Raw genomic sequence first — 16723 nt, 5'->3', positions numbered from 1 at the left:
AGCCATAGGGTCTTTAAAAAAGATTTTAAAACAGTGATGACACACAGTGGCAATCTTTCTTTTTCTCTTCAGGTTTTTTTAGCCTATGTGTCCATGTATGTCTGTGTTTTAATAGGAAAAAGAAGTAATAATAAGAAGTAATAATAATGTTAAAAAGTAGCCATTTCATACCCAAAGCATATGTGACACATAGCAGGTAGTCATTTGTATTATTCATGTGTTAGCTTTTTGTTAAAATTAGCTTTTCATTGTGCCTGGCCTAGAATTGTTTTTTTATGTTTTGACTTATTTGATATCAGGTTTTTTTGTGCGTGTAGTTTTTTTTTGTTTTGTAGAAAAGGAAGTTTTTTTTTTATTTTATTATGTTATGTTAATCACCATATATTACATCATTAGTTTTTGATGTAGTGTTCCATGACTCATTGTTTGCATATAACACCCAGTGCTCCATTCAGTACGTGCCCTCTTTAATACCCATCACCGGGCTAACCCATCCCCCTATCTCCCTCCCCTCTAGAACCCTCAGTTTGTTTCTCAGAGTCCATAGTCTCATGGTTGGGGCGGGGGGAGAAAAGGAAGTATTTCTTAAATATAGCAGTATTATTGCTTCATTTTAATACTCATTTTCCAGAATTTTCTGGTTTTATAATTATCTTTTCTGAGGTCCAAAATTTTTTTGTTTTGTTTTGGTTCTATTGTTTTAAGCCACTCAGTTTGTAGGTCTCTTAAAATTTGGTCTGAACTTTGTAAGTTCAGTACTTTTGATATTTTATTCTCTAAGAAAATTTTTCTATCTTCGTGCTTCATGAAATGAGATGGGCTAAATGACATGTATTTTCTTTCCAACAAACCTTTCCTAAGCATCCACAATGTACTAGGCCCCATGCTGGCTACCGAGGGATCAATGCATATACAGGTAGGGTCACCCTGTCCTTGAGGGCTTATTGTCTAGTAAAAGGAGATACACATGTTAACCAGCCTAGATACTAGAGCACAGAACAGTGATATGTGTGATGTGGGGTGCACAACAGACAGATTGATCAGTCCTACCTGCAAGGAAATGTAGAGATAAGAAATCTGGGAAGACTTCATGGAGGAGATAGCTTGAGCTGAATAATCGTAAAAGATGAATAAATGGATTCTGGAAGGTTTCGAGTGTGATTGAGTGCATGGCATTCAGTGTGTATTTAGGTAATTAAAATAGCCCCTTGTGATTTATATACAGGACATGAAGGCAAACATTTTGAGAGATTAAAGACTTGGAAGTTAGAAGAGACCAGATCTTAGAAGGCCTTGTGTGCTAGATGAAAGACTATATATTATACCTTAGCCAGTAAGTACACTGAGGAGTTTTTACACAGGGGAATATTGCCTTTTTAAATGCTTCCCAAGCCTAATGTCATTTAATCCTCACAAACCACCCTCTGAGATATGTTCAGTCTGTCTTTTTTATAGATGATTAAACAAAGATTAGTCATTTTACCAAGGCCACACAGTTGCCAGATGTCTTGACCAGTTCTTTTGGACTCCAGCACTTGCACTTTAAACTGTTAATCTATATTGCTGCTCAGAAGTTGGAGCTCAGAATTGGTATAAGCAGTTAGGAGGTGATAATAGTCTAGAAAGTGAGGTAACATTCTAAAGAAAAAGAACCCTTTGAAATGAAGAAAGGAAGAGTATGAGAGGGATTGAAGAGTTAGGATATGCTTTCTAGTTATATAATGAGGGATGGAGACAAAAAGAGCCTCGGACCTAGCGTTTTTGGCATAGAAATGAATAAAATAGAGTTTCAGGAGGTGTACTTTTCGGGAATAAAGTAGTGAGTTTGAGGTTCTGAAGGGATGTCCAGATTGAGATATTTAGTAGAAAGCAGGAAATAAATATGTAAAGCTGAGCAAAGTACTTTGAGCAGAAGGTAGAGGTTTGGGAGTCGTGAACATGGATAGGGGAAGCCAGGGGAAGCTGGATTATAGAGAAGGAGATAGTCAGGACAATAGGGAATGATTGCTTGGGAGAAAAGGAAGGGGGTCAGAGTATGAGATGACCTGTTGCAGTCAGGGCACTGAGGTTGCATACTAGTAAATTATTATAAATAAGAGAGAGAACTGGAAGAATAGGAGAGAATATAGTCATAGAGAAAAATACTACAGTTTAGATTCCAGGTGTAGAATCTGTTTCACATAAGATCTAGCAGTGGGAGGGGTATGCCACGATAGAGTATGGACTTTGATTGTGGGAGTTGGGATGGCTAGATTTTTATATGGGCTGTCCACATAGATTTTTTTTTTAAGATTTTATTTATTTGAAAGAGAGAAAATGTGTGAGTGGAGGGAGTGGTAGAGGGAGAGAATCTTCAAGCAGACTGCCTGCTGAGCACAGACACCCCCCCCTCCCGCCCCCAGTGCAGGGCTCTATCTCAGGACCCTGAGATCATGACCAGAGCTGAAACCAACAGTCAGAGCCTCAACCAACTGAGCCACCCAGGCTCCTCTCTACATAGATGTTTAAAATCAATCTTGGCAAAGTAGGAATTTGAATGGAAAGGAAGACTGAACCATAACTCCACAGTCAGAAAATTAGAATGAGGGCCGCCTGGCTGGTTTAGTTGGGAAAGCATGTAACTTTGATTTTGGGGCATGAGGTCAAGGCCCATGTTGGAGGTAGAGTTTACTCAAAAAAAAAAAAAAAAATTAAAATGACGATAGATGATTGCAGCAATCTGGGAGGGGTGTGTGTGTAAAGAAATATATAGTGTGTATATATATTTATTTATACTTGTATTTATGTATAGGTGGATAACAAGAACTTCAAAAAAGTAAAGGGCTTTTCGTTGAACGGGGAAGGTAATGGTCCAAAAGCCATGATAATAAACCATATGAATTCATTCTGTATCTCTGAACTCAACAGAATGTCAGATTTAAGAGGATGGCATCCACTTTAAAGGAATGCAGTGGAAATAGTGTTCTCAGGGGGAAAGCCAGATTTCAGTTAAAGGAAGGAAGTAGGAGGTAACCATCTGTGAGAGCTTGAGAATGAAGAGGAGTTTCGGGTAAGGTAGATTCTCGAGAGTGCAATGCAAAGCCTTAGGAAGAGTCTTTCTAGAAAATAAAAATCACGAGGAAGGAGGCACACTCTTCTGGGTGTTTTCTGAAAGAAGACAGTGACTAGAGAGTCTTACATGTTTTTTTAATTGAGATATAAGTGACTTACAACATTATATTAATTTCAAGTGGACAACAATGATTGACTATTTGTATATATTGAGAAGTGATCACCATAATAAGTGTAGTTAATATCTGTTCCCATACAAAGCCGCAGAAAATTTTTTTTTCTTGTGATGAGGAAGGACTTTAGGAGTTTTGCATTCTTACTGGAGGCTTAAAGTGACAAGAATAAGATAAGTGGTAAAAAATGACAATCTTCATAGTTTACACCTGATCAGCTAAGGTTTTCCCGTTAGAACCAGAAACTTGATGAAGTTAGCAGTCTTTGTCAGGGTGTAAATTATATGTTTGAGAAATTATTAGATTTGCATTGAAATGTCCAAATGGATTGTGAAAATTAAGTTGTAATACACCTTCTCCTGGCTAGTTTAATCTAGAGAAAATGTGAATTTGATTATCTGGAAATGAAAATGGATTAATCAATGCTTATATGGTTAGATATAAGTAACGAATCTTCCTTATTCCTTCAGTTTTCTTGACCACTCTCTAGATGTAGTATGCTCTATAATCTTGGTTTTCTGCTGAATTTCTTTGATGGGTGCTGAAACATCCTGCTACCTTGAAAACAGCAGATAACTAAAGACAGGAATTTTTACTTGCTTTCTTTCATTGGCTGTTAAAGAGTTACTCAAATGGGAATGACTTGTTCTGTGAGTTTTAAACTGATGATAGCTCTTGCCCTGAGTTCATAAGCCTGATCTTCTCAAAAAGTTATTTCCCTCTTTATTTCACAACAAACAGGGGCGCCCGGGTAGCTTAATTAGTTAACCCTGAGATCAAGCCGCACTTTGGGCTCCATGCTCAGCCTGGAGTCTGATTGAAGATTCTCTCTGTCCCTTGCCCTGCTCACGCATGTGCATGCACTCTCTGTCTCAAATAAATAAATCTTCAACAAACAAGATGCTTTTTCTGACCCCAGGTAACACCTTCACTCCACTCCCCAGTCCCCAGAGTTGGAATGGCGTCTCAGCTCAGTGGACTCTGTCGTTTTCTGCTGTCTTGGGTTTTCTGTACATTCCATGGGAGGTGTTCTTGTACTTAGCTACCCCCATACACAATTTGAAGGCAAGGTGTATATCAGGTTCAGGATTTTCCGGGTTCTAGCAAGTTGTTAACTAAGTTAGGTGGCCTCCTAATTGTTTCCTCCTTAAACCATTTTTTTCTCATCTCTGGTGCGTGTTGACCATTCCCTCAAAAGCTGCGGTTCCCTGGCTCCAGAAGCAGCTGCTTGGCTTATTTTCCAAAGCTAACAGTAACTCCCTTTCCTGTGAGATTTTTCTTCTCTCAGCTCTCACTTAGATTTTTCCCCTTGGATTTCAGTTCTCCATTCTAAGGACTTGAGCTCTTTCTCTGTTTCCTTTGTCACAGAGAGATTATTTATGATGATTCTTTCAAGTTTATTAGCCTACATACACCTGCAGTCTCACTTGTCTCACAGCATGCAGACATTTTTATCCCATAGACTAATTCAACTTGATAAATCCACAATAAGGGGGAATTATTTTCCTAATGGAGCTACATGTGTTTTTTGTCACCGGAATAAGTGAATTTCGTACTTCATTAGTTTAAACAGAGCAATAATTTAAAACACGACAGCATGAAGTTTAAGTGACTTTTAGATTGAATGCAGATGTTTTGTAGTGGTTACCATTGTAATTGGTTTCTCAAGTGAACCTTAGAGAAGTGGCACTAATCCTACAACACAGAAATGTGCTCTTAAGTCTGTCCTAGGGAAATGGAGGTTTCAGAGAAAACCAAACCAAAAAGCAACTTTTAAAACTTTGAAGAAGAACAAAAGCATATGTATGATGAATGTGTAGGTTTTGTTGGAAGATTATTTGAAGTCATACTGTTTCTTCCTAATGTTAGAAAGACCAAAACTTTTTCAATATGGAATTGAAGCTAACTGAGGAAGGAACTTTTCATTTCAGTGATATTTATTTGGAAAGAATAATTTCAACTAAGATTTACATCTGTATTTTTGTTCACTAGTTGCTGACCTTCTCGTTTTTTCAGTGGGGCTAGGAGTCAGGCCATGTTCACTGATGGCTGTAGCTGAAAGTATCAGAGGTTAACATTTCCTCTAGCGTCCTTGTTTTCATCTCTCCAGTGGTTTTTGAGTTTCCTTAGAGACCTTTTATTAAATAAGCTGAATTTAGCAGTTTTTCCCATTGTAATCTCCCCTGTGGGTGTGTGGTAAGATTGGGAGGGAGAGGAGGCATTCTGTAATGCTTTGATTAGTTCTCAGTCTTTTTGTAGGGTCATGACCTTCACAAGTGCATCTCAGCTCTTTTTTTGTCCCCCTCTTTAGATGAGCCAGGAAGGCTAGAGGACTCTGGAGTTTGGTATTTCCATTCTTGCATGTCAGCTAGGCTCTGATAAAACCCACAGCGGTACAGTGCTGGTAAGAGAGTCTTCCTTGAGGATAGGCCATTGGTGACAGCAGAATGCTCTGGGTCTCTTTCAGAATGGTTACTTTTCACCCTCAGGCTAAGGGGACACAAGAAGACTTTCTCCAGTCTTCACCCTGACATCCTTGTGGGGTTTCTGGAGGTAAAACTCAAAAACTCATCAAAGAGTGGTGTTCCCCAAGGCTGTGCCCCTAGGAGCTTTTATCTTGCAAGCTAGTTGGCATTCATGTTTCAGTTACTCACCTTACCCTTGAGTTTTCCTGCCTTGCTGGCTGCAGCCATGGTTTCTGTTTTCAGGAAGCTATGATTCTCTGTATTCACCTCTCTCTCCAGTTTTTCAGGGTGTCAGTTGACCTTATGACCTCAATTCTCTGATAAAACAAAGGCTAGTTTTGATTTTCCACTTGTGTGTCTTTTTTCTTGTTGTAAGGATGGGACTGATGACTTGCAAGCTCTTTACATGTTGGATTGGAAACTGGAAGTCACATCTCTTCCCATTTGGGATACTTTCTTTGCTTTTCATTTACCCAGGTTCCTGAAGTAGCCCTCAGTGTTACTGAGTTCAGATTCAGTGTGGTTCTCAGACTGTTTGTTCTTGTCACTATACGGATATTTTTTTTCAATAAAAGTTTCTACAGGCTTTTATATAGTTCATCTCTGAGGTGCTTTTACCTACAGACAACTCCCTAAGCTCCGGAGCAGCGTGCATACATGTGTGTGTGCTGTGTACTTTAAGAGAGACTGAAAAATGATTTTCAGTAATCACTTTGCTATCTTAATTCCTTTTTTTGACTTTCTCTTTCCCTCTTAGAGCTCCCCCGTGAATTCTAGTTTTAAAACCCATGTTTTGTTTGTTTGTTTTTAAAGATTTTATTTATTTGGCAGAGAGAGATACAGCAAGAGAGGGAACACAAGCAGTGGGAGTAGGAGGAGAAGCAGGCTTCCCTGCTGAGCAGGGAGCCCGATGTGGGACTCGATCCCAGGACCCTGGCATCATGACCTGAGCCGAAGGCAGACGCTTAATGATTGAGCCACCCAGACGCCCCTAAAACCCATGTGTTAAGTGAGGATAATTTTGTTCGAGAATGTATCACATCGTGTTCCTTTTCTCTAAATCTTTGGACTCCTTATATAATTTACACTGTAATTTTCAATAAAGAAAATCCTATAGGATAGTTTTTTTTTTTTACAATAGGATACATAAAACATTACGAATTATAATTCACATGACTTCCATGTAACAGTTTCAAATTATAAAAATAATTGTCATTTGGTGTATTCAACAAAGTCACCTGATTTAAATTCTTTCAAAAGTAGAATGTGTGAATTTAGTAGAAAAGAATGTCTTCAAATTTTGGCTGCTTTCTTCTTTGGGGAGTGATGCCAAGTTTGTGTTGCATAGTAACAGTTTAAATCTCATTTAATCCACTTTGATATTTCTCTGTATTTATCTACTGTCCTATTAATATAAAGTATCTAGCCAAAAATCTTTGTGTTTGTTATTTATCCTAGTATTTTCTTGTATTTCCTAACTCAGAAAAATTCCTTTCAGTCTCGTAGTGTGGATAAGCAACATGCTGTAATCAATTATGATGCCTCTACGGATGAACATTTGGTGAAAGATTTGGGCAGCCTAAATGGGGTAAGTTAAGATTTTATTTTTTGTTTTACTTGAGTATTTTTTTTAATATTATAAGAAGACAAATCAGGTGACATTTCCTGTTTGTGTTCTGTTCCTTTTTGTTTGCATCTTACTCTTAAAGGCTTACCTAGGTACATAGCACTTTGGGGACCATATAGAAGAATATGAAACTAACCCATGTTCTCAAGAAACTGTATAGGCAGTAAATACAGAAATTCAGAAGGTTGTTGGTTGTTTTTATCCATAATGGTTGAAAAAGACTTCTTTAAGGAGGTGAGATGAAAGTTGACCTCACTGGATGGCTTGAAAGGTGCATTGAGATACTTTGTTTCTCTGTTAGTTTTTTTCCAAGACTGTCTGTTTCTCATGGCAAGCAGAATTAAGTCTTCAGGTTTGAACTGAAATGGCTCAAATTTGGCATCACCCACTTTTCCAGATTCCTGCTCTATTACAGTTTCCTTTGCCATACCACCAAAATTGTAGTTCTCCTGCTATCTCCTTCTCAAAATAATTTGTTAGATTCTCTTCAGCCTAGTAGTTCTCTCTTCTGCCTGGTCATTTACACAAGTTGTACTCAAACCCAAATTCCACTGCTTCCTAAAGGAGAGGCATTTAGGAATATTAACTTGCTGATGTTATTAACCTGTTGAACGAATTTAAAGCAGAAAGGGAGGCGGACTGGGTAGAAACCATTTTAACATGAGACAGGTAAGTACGCTATTTTGAGTCCCAGCTCCTATTTGCAGAATTACTTTCTTGCTTCTCCACACCTGTAAACCTTTGTTTTACTCTGTTTGGGGATGTTTTATCAGCCTTGTATTACATTTACTTTTACTTACTTGTCACTGTGCTGGATCATGAGCTCCAGAACGGTTCATGAGCCTTTGCTCAGAGCTCTGCATGGTGCATGAACACGATAAATCTTTTTTGAATGGAATTTAATTTTATTTTCTATATGTAGGAATTTATAGAGAAAAATTTTAATCTACTTGCATATGTGGACTATTTTAACTAAAATGTTACGTTCTGGTTTTAAGCCTAGAAATTTTCGTCTCCACCACAGTGCATTCGTAGGTGTCTTTATGTTATTATCTTGGAAAATAATAAGTAAGAATTACATCACAGTGTTTTATTCTTTTAAAAGACTGTGATCAAGTATAAAAATTATTTGGCATAGGTTATAAAAAAGATCAGGTGAAATACTAACTTACAAGTTTCCCTGGGTTGACCTTTCTCTTAATTTGATTATACTCAATAGTTCTGTGAAAGATAGTAACTCCTGGAGAGCAGCATTTGCATTTTGAACTCGAAGTCAGGACCTGGATTTGAATTTTAGTCGTAATTTACCAGTGGTAAATCTGGGGAAAATCACATACTCTCTCTGCAATTTAGTTTCCTTGTACATCTTCCTTTTAGTTCCCAGAGTTGTGGGAAAATGTAATGAGTTTGTGAGTCTGAAGACTCTGAAAAATTCAGTTACCTTGCTTTTAGCTTTAAAATAATGAAATGATAGTCCCTGCTCTGTAGTGTTGTTCCGGGGATGGCATGTGACAGTACATGTACGCGTGTACCCAGTGTGGAGCTGGAGAGCCTCACACGAATGACGGCTAGCTTTGCTGTTACCCACATGACGGCCTGGGACATATGCCGGAACAAAACTGTGGACTCCCACCTGTCATGCACTTTATCCTGGAGTAGACTATTACTCACAGCCTGTTTACTCTTAAAATTCTTATAATTCTAGAAATTTGAGCATCAGGTTAAAAGTAGTAATTTTAGAAGTAAGGGGACACAATGTGGTGATTATGAGCCCACACTGAATTCCTACCAGTGATGTAACTGTAGACAGGGCATTTAATTTTTCTGTTCCTCAATATTTTTAAATGTTCACAGCAAAACAGTACTCCTCTCAGGTTGTTGTGAAGCTCTAATGAGTTCGTAATTGTAAATGATTAGAACAGCATCTCGTTAGCCTTCAGTAAGTGGTAGCTATGGTGGCTGTGGTGTTAATGGGAAGAATAGCAGTTAAAACAAGTTTAGCACCCTCTCGCCTACATACCTGAATCCACTGCTATATATTTTTAAAAGCACTTACCAGCTAAACCCAACTTATAAATAACTCTAGCTCTGATCACTTTTACTCCCTTTCATCCTACCCTTAAGTACACTCCCAAGGGACCTAGATCTACACTTGGTGTTACTGTTACCAGGAATGAGATTGCTCTGCCTGAGGAAGCTGGAACGGGTTTTGTAGTTGATGTTATCGTGGCCCATTTCCCTGCAAGCCCCTTGAAGCTTCTCTTTCTATGAAAACCCTTGTTTGCCTTCACTTCTTCCTGCCTCCTTCCTCCACTGGAGCACTTGCCCCTCGAGAGCCACTGTGGCCTGTGCCGTACCACTCCCATCCCATTCCGTGTCTGGCTTCTGTCACTAGGCTGTCCCTCAGCTCGCTGTGTCTAGCTTCTGCTGTATCCCCTTTTCACACTGGCGTTTCCGTTAGCTTCAGACCAGGGTGGCATAGAGTGGAGAAGCTGTAGGGAAAAAGAGGTGACTTTTCTCACAGGCAATGTGATTGAGGGGGTTGCACCCCTGGCCAGTCACTCTGTTCAGATTTCCCAGAGCATTAATATAATACAGAGTGGTTATATGGTTTTATACAGTATAATTATGCAGTTTAGTTGTATGTAAATTAAAGAGATGTTTATCTAGTTTGTTTTGCTTCTGTAAGTTAGTAGTTTGGAAGAGGGAGTTTGAATAGCTGGCCTGGCTTGGGCACCCGGGCTTCGTTGAGATGGAGAGAACATGGGATTTGTAGTTGAGAAAGACCTGAATTTGAATCCCAGGTATTCTACTTCTGAACTCTGAGATCTTGTTTGTTACTTCATTATCCATGCCTCGTTGTCCTTACCTGTTCTACCTGCAAGGCAGAGGTGTGATCAAATGATGTTGACATAAGAAACAAAACCTGCTTTCCCCATGTTTAACTTATTAAAATGTTTCATAATTGATTTATTTAAATGAATTTTTTTTGTTTTTTTGGGTTTTTTTTGCCTGTTGCTCTTTGAAATTTTCTCTCTTCCTTATATAATCTTAGCCTTTCAGGAGACTTTTTCTCTTCAGATGTTTTCACTTGCATTTTTGTGTGCTGAAACTTTGTGTCTGGCTCATATTTCCTAAGCCTTTTTAGATCTCAGGGAATATTTCTGCCATAAATGCCAGCATGTTAAAATTATGTTTCTTGATTTTTGCAAGTACCTTCCTAATATATATGTATATATATCAAACACACAGTAGGTGCTTCATTAAGAGATTTGAGCAGTCTTAAGCTTTACATGGATCTGATTGGTCATCTTAGGCCTTTTGAGTAAAAATAGTATTTTTGGTTAAGACATTTTTAAGTAAAATTGGCTTAGAGCTATGGTGGCAGTCCTCTGACACAGTGGACATAATTGCTTGTCTTCTGCATACCAGACATCAGTGAATTAATGTTTCCTTTTATTCTTCTCTTTGCTTTTCCATCATTTTCCTCAGCTCTTCTGTTTTGTGATTATACTTAGAAGATTTAGGTAAACTCAAGGTGTAACTTTTAAAACACTCTAAAATATTCATTTTGGAAATGAATATGAAATTAGTTTACAAATGCCTGAAGCCTTTGAATTTTATTTGTATTAACATTTCAGCCTTTCTGTGAGGGACGTTGGAAGCTTGTGTTTTAGGATTACTCATAAATCATACTAAGGTGTGATCCCAAGTTTTAGCAGTATCTCACTGTCTCCTTATATCTGCACTTGGAATTACGATCATAACTTCTTCTGACTTTTTTCTGTAGACTTAAAACTGATACTCCATGACATATTACACGGTGCTGGTTATGCATAGGAATTTGAGTATATGACCACAATAACATAATTTCCTTATATATTTTACAATACGTCATTCAGGACCCTTCTAAAATTCCTCACCATGGAGGAAGCTTTCCCAAATAGGGTATCATGGCTGTCTCAAATCCAATAAAATAGAAGATTGAAAAAATGGAATTCAAAAGGAAAAAAAAGCTTTTAAAGTTTCAGCTAATCAGAGGAAAACTTGGATATTTATATAGTATCTTCATTCTGGGCAATTAATATGACAGTGTTCTGTGAATCTAGCAAATTTCAAGTCTTTAAGTTCTAATGTGCCAGGAAAAATAATCACCATTTACCATCTGTGTCTTGTCGAATCTGTAAGTCTTTTTACAAATAATTTGCAGAAGTTAGGATAAAAGGACAATGAAAAACAATTGCAATTTTAATAAAAAATTAATTCTGACAAACTCAAATTTTTATTTCATATTTTCCTGGTTTTGAAAGGTACATAATATTCAAAATGGGTATTGTTCATCAGTTGTCCAGGGATACCTGGGATATATATCCATTTTATAAGTGTTGGTTTCAGATTTCAAGTCTATTTCTAGCTACACTAGCTTATTATTTCTAGTTCTTCTTGCATTGTATTATCAGAATGCGTTATTTTAAAGACTTTGACAGCTTAAAATTTTATTAAGATAGCTATCTTCCATAATTTGAAAACTTTTCTTAGTTTTAGATCTATTAATGGAAGATTAGTAATTTTATTTCTTTATACATCATCTTTCTTTCTAGTTAGCTTTGTATAGATACCTGCCTTGGGCATTTGTCTACTTAGAAACTAAATCAAGTAAGTGTTGGAAAATAAACATCAAAAAATGAAAGAATGCGGGGGGGCGGAGCAAGATGGCAGAGGAGTAGGAGACCTGGATTTCGTCTGGTCTCAGGAATTCAGCTGGATAGGGATCAAACCATTCTGAACACCTACGAACTCAACAGGAGATCAAAGAAAAGAATAGCAACAACTCTCTGAACAGAAGAGCGACCACTTACTGGAATGTAGGACGTGAATCTGAGGCAATATTCGGGAGGATAGACGGCGGGGGAGAGGGCCTCCGTCCGCGGCTTCTGGCAAGTGATAGAGCCACGGAGCACAAAATCGGAACTTTTAGAAGTCGGCTCCGCTGAGGGACGTTGCTCCAGTGGCTAAGCTGGGGGTGAAACCCTCTCGCAACAGTGTGATCTCAGGACCCCTGGGGTCACAGAAAGACTGGGGGTGCCTGAGTGCGGCAGAGCTCCCAGGTATCGGAGCGGGGAAGCCGGCTGCAGAGATGGAGCCGAGGCGCGGGCGCTCAGCTGGGGGTTGCCGTAAACTGTGATCCAGGGCACAGTTGGGCCAATGCTCCTCCAGCAGGGACCCAGCAAGCGGCATAGCCAGGGAGACTCCCCTTCCTCCCCCAGGTGGAGCGGCGTGGGAGGGCACCGCAGGGATCTGCTGGGTTTGGAGACTCCACACGGGGACCATGCCAGAGATAGAAACGCTTGGTCACAGGCCGGGTGATCACGGAGTGCGGCCAGAGACCAGGGAGACGGGACTGATTGACTACTTTTCTCTGGGGGCGCACCAAGGACCGGGGCCCTGAGTTCTCGGCTCCTCCGGGCGGAGATTGGGAGGCCATTTTCACTCTCATCATCCCAAAGCTGTGCGGAGAGCTTGCAGGGAACAAGAGCAAACCCGAGCAGATTGCTTAGCCCGGACTGGCAAGGGCGGGGCAATTCTGCCTCCGCAAAGACATTTGGGAACCTCGCCCAGGTTCCTCCCTCAGACCCTCCCCCAGAAGATCAGCGCGAACAGCCAGCCAAGACCAAGTTTACCGATCAATGAGAATGGCAGAACTCCAGCGCTAGGGGAATACTGCACATGGTATTCATGGCTTTCTTACCATGATTCATTAGTCTTTCAAAGTTAATTTTTTTTTAACTGTTTTGTTTTCTTGAATTTTTCTTTTTCCCTTTTTGAACCAACATCTTATCAATCCCTTTTTTAAAAAACATTTTTATTTTTCATTTTTAGAGTCATATTCTATCCCTTCATAGTAGTCACCCCTATTTTTGGCATATATATATAAGTTGTTTTCTCTTTAAAACTTTGAGATACAGTTTCTTCTAACAGATCAAATATACCCTAAATCACTAGTATATGGCTTTGTTCTAGTCTCCTGCCTGATCACATTCTCTCCATTTTTTTTTAAATCTTCTTTTTTCAAACAACTTCTTATGGTATCAATTCCTTTTATAAAATCTTTTATAATTTTCATCTCTACAGTCATATTCCATCCCTTCATTGTATCAACCCTTATTTTGTACATATATAAGTCTTTCTTTCTTTAAAATTTTAGGAAGCACTTTCTTCTAACAGACCAAAATACACCAAAAATCTAGTGTGTGGCACTGATCTATGCACTAACCTGATCATATTTGATCATATTCTGTTTTTGTTTGTTTGTTCTGTTTTTGTTTGTTTTTATCTTTTTTTTCTCCTTTTTTCTTTCTTTCCTTTTCTTTTCCCCTGGTTTCAGGTCTTTTCTGATTTGTTTAGAGTATATTTGCTGGGGACGTTGTTAACCTGTTAGCATTTTGTTCTCTCATTCCTCTGTTCTCCTCTGGACAAAATGACAAGATGAAAAAAATCACCTCAACAAAAAGAACAAGAGGTACTACCGTTTGCCAGGGAACTACTCAATACAGACATTAGTGTGATGTCGGACCTAGAGTTCAGAATCATGACTTTAAAGATACTAGCTGCGCTTGAAAAAAGCATGGAAGTTATGCAAACCTGTCCTGGAGAAATAAAAGAACAAAAATCTAACCAAGTCGAAATCAAAAAGGCTATTAATGAGGTGCAATAAAAAATGGGGGCACTAACTGCTAGGATAAATGAGGCAGAAGAGAGAATTAGTGATACAGAAGACCAAATGATGAAAAATATGGAAGCTGAGAAAAAGAGAGATAAACAACTACTGGATCAAAAGAGCAGAATTCAAGAGATAAGCGATAAGATAAGACAAAAAAACATTAGAATAATTGCGATCCCAGAAGAAGAAAAAAGAGAGAGGGGCAGAAGGTATATTGGAGCAAATTATAACAGAGAACTTCCCTAATGTGGGGAAGGAAACAGGCATCAAAATCCAGGAGGCACAGAGAACCCCTCTCAAAATCAATAAAAATAGGTCAACACCCCGACATCTAATAGTAAAACTTACGAGGCTCAGAGACAAAGAGAAAATCTTGAAAGCAGCTCGGGAGAAGAGATATGTAACCTACAATGGTAGAAAGATTAGATTGGCAACAGACCTATCCACAGAGACCTGGCAGGCCAGAAAGGACTGGCATGATATCTTCAGAGCACTAAACGAGAAAAGTATGCAGCCAAGAATAGTATATCCAGCTAGGCTGTCATTGAAAACGGAAGGAAAGATAAAAAGCTTCCAGGACAAACAAAAACTAAAGGAATTTGCAAACACGAAACCAGCCCTCCAAGAAATATTGAAAGGGGTCCTCTAAGCAAAGAGAGAGCCTAAAAGCAGCATAGACAAGAAAGGAACAGACAATATACAGTCACAATCACCTTACAGGCAATACAATGGCACTGAATTGATATCTTTCAATAGTTATCCTGAATGTAAATGGGCTAAATGCCCCAATCAAAAGACACAGGCTATCATATTGGATAAAAAAACAAGACCCATCGATATGCCGTCTGCAAGAGACTCATTTTAGAACCAAAGACACCCCCAGATTGAAAGTGAGGGGGTGGAAAACCATTTACCATGCCAGTGGACACCGAAAGAAAGCTGGGGTGGCAATCCTTATATCAGACAAATTAGATTTTAAAACACAGACTGTAGTAAGAGATGAAGGACACTATATCCTACTTAAAGGGTCTATCCAACAAGAAGATCTAGCAATTGTAAATATCTGTGCCCCTAACATGGGAGCAGCCAATTATATAAGGCAATTAATAACAAAAGCAAAGAAACACATTGACAACAATACAATAACAGTGGGGGACTTTAACACCCCCTGACTGAAATGGACAGATCATCTAAGCAAAAGATCAACAAAGAAATAAACACTTTAAATGACATACTGGACCAAATGGACTTCACAGACATATTGAGAACATTCCATCCCAAAGCAACGGAATACACAGTCTTCTCTAGTGCCTATGGAACATTCTCCAGAATAGATCACATCCTAGGTAACAAATAAGGTCTCAACTGGTACAAAAAGATTGGGATTATTCCCTGCATATTTTCACACCACAATGCTTTGAAACTAGAACTCAATCACAAGAGGAAAGTCAGAAAGAACTCAAATGCATGGAGGCTAAAGAGCATCCTACTAAAGAATGAATGGGTCAACGAGGAAATTAAAGAAGAATTTAAAAACTTCATGGAAACCAATGAAAATGAAAACACAATTGTTCAAAATCTTTGGGATACAGCAAAGGCAGTCCTGAGAGGAAAGTAGATAGCAATACAAGCCTTTCTCAAGAAACAAGAAAGGTCTCAAATATACAACCTAACCCTGCACCTGAAGGAGCTGGAGAAAATCATCAAATAAGCCTAAACCCAGCAGGAGAAGAGAAATAATGAAGATCAGAGCAGAAGTCAATGAAATAGAAACGAAAAGAACAGTAGAACAGATGAACGAAACTAGGAGCTGGATTTTTGAAAGAATTAACACGATTGATAAACCCCTGGCCAGACTTATCAAAAAGAAAAGAAAAATGACCCAACCATCAAATCATGAATGAAAGAGGAGAGATCAGAACCAACACCAAAGGCATACGAACAATTATAAGAATATATTAGGAGCAAGTGTATGCCAGCAAATTAGATAACCTGGAAGAAATGGATACATTCCTAGACATGTATCAAGTACCAAAATTGAACCAGGAAGAAATAGAAAACCTGAACAGACCTATAACCACTAAGGAAATTGAAGCAGCCTTTAAAAATCTCCCAACAAATAAAAGCCCAGGGCCAGATGGCTTCCCAGGAGAATTCTACCAAGCATTTAAAGAAGAATTAATACCTATTCTCCTGAAACTGTTCCAGAAAATAGAAATGGAAGGAAAACTTCCAAACTCATTTTATGAGGCCACCATTGCCTTGATCCCAAAACCAGACAAAGACCCCATCAAAAAGGAGAATTACAGACCAATATCCTTGATGAACATGGATGCAAAAATTCTCACCAAAATACTAGCCAATAGGATCCAACAGTACATTAAAAGGATTATTCACCATGACCAAGTGGGATTTATCCCTGGGCTGCAAGGCTGTTTCAACTTCCACAAATCAATCAACGTGATACAATACATTAACAAAAGAAGGAACAAGAATTATAGGATCCTCTCAATAGATGCAGAAAAAGCATTTCGCAAAGTACAGCATCCTTTCTTGATCAAAACTCTTCAGAGTATAGGGATAGAGGGTACATACCTCAATATCATAAAAGCCATCTATGAAAAACCTACAGCGAATATCATTCTCAATGGGGAAAAGCTGAAAGGTTTCCCCCTAAGGTCAGGAA

The 16723-nt window shown here is 38.7% G+C and overlaps 1 protein-coding gene across 11 annotated transcripts in view; it reads left to right on the top strand.

Annotated features, from left to right (window-relative positions):
• Positions 1-16723, top strand: part of CEP170 (centrosomal protein 170) — a 137315-nt gene that overhangs the window by 47538 nt on the left and 73054 nt on the right. For all 11 annotated transcript variants that reach the window (XR_003522945.1, XM_027610398.2, XM_027610397.2 and 8 more), the window contains exon 3: positions 7188-7277. Coding sequence is in view for 9 of the 11 variants with exons in the window: in XM_027610398.2 (XP_027466199.1) it covers positions 7188-7277 (90 nt within the window). In the remaining 2 variants the exon portion in view is untranslated. The remainder of the gene's footprint in view (positions 1-7187; positions 7278-16723) is intronic.

This window comes from Zalophus californianus, chromosome 10, assembly GCF_009762305.2.
Source record: "Zalophus californianus isolate mZalCal1 chromosome 10, mZalCal1.pri.v2, whole genome shotgun sequence".
NCBI classification, from domain to species: Eukaryota; Metazoa; Chordata; class Mammalia; order Carnivora; family Otariidae; genus Zalophus; species Zalophus californianus.
The sequence above is the reverse complement of the archived record's forward strand: the minus strand, read 5'-3'. Positions and strand labels throughout refer to the sequence as shown.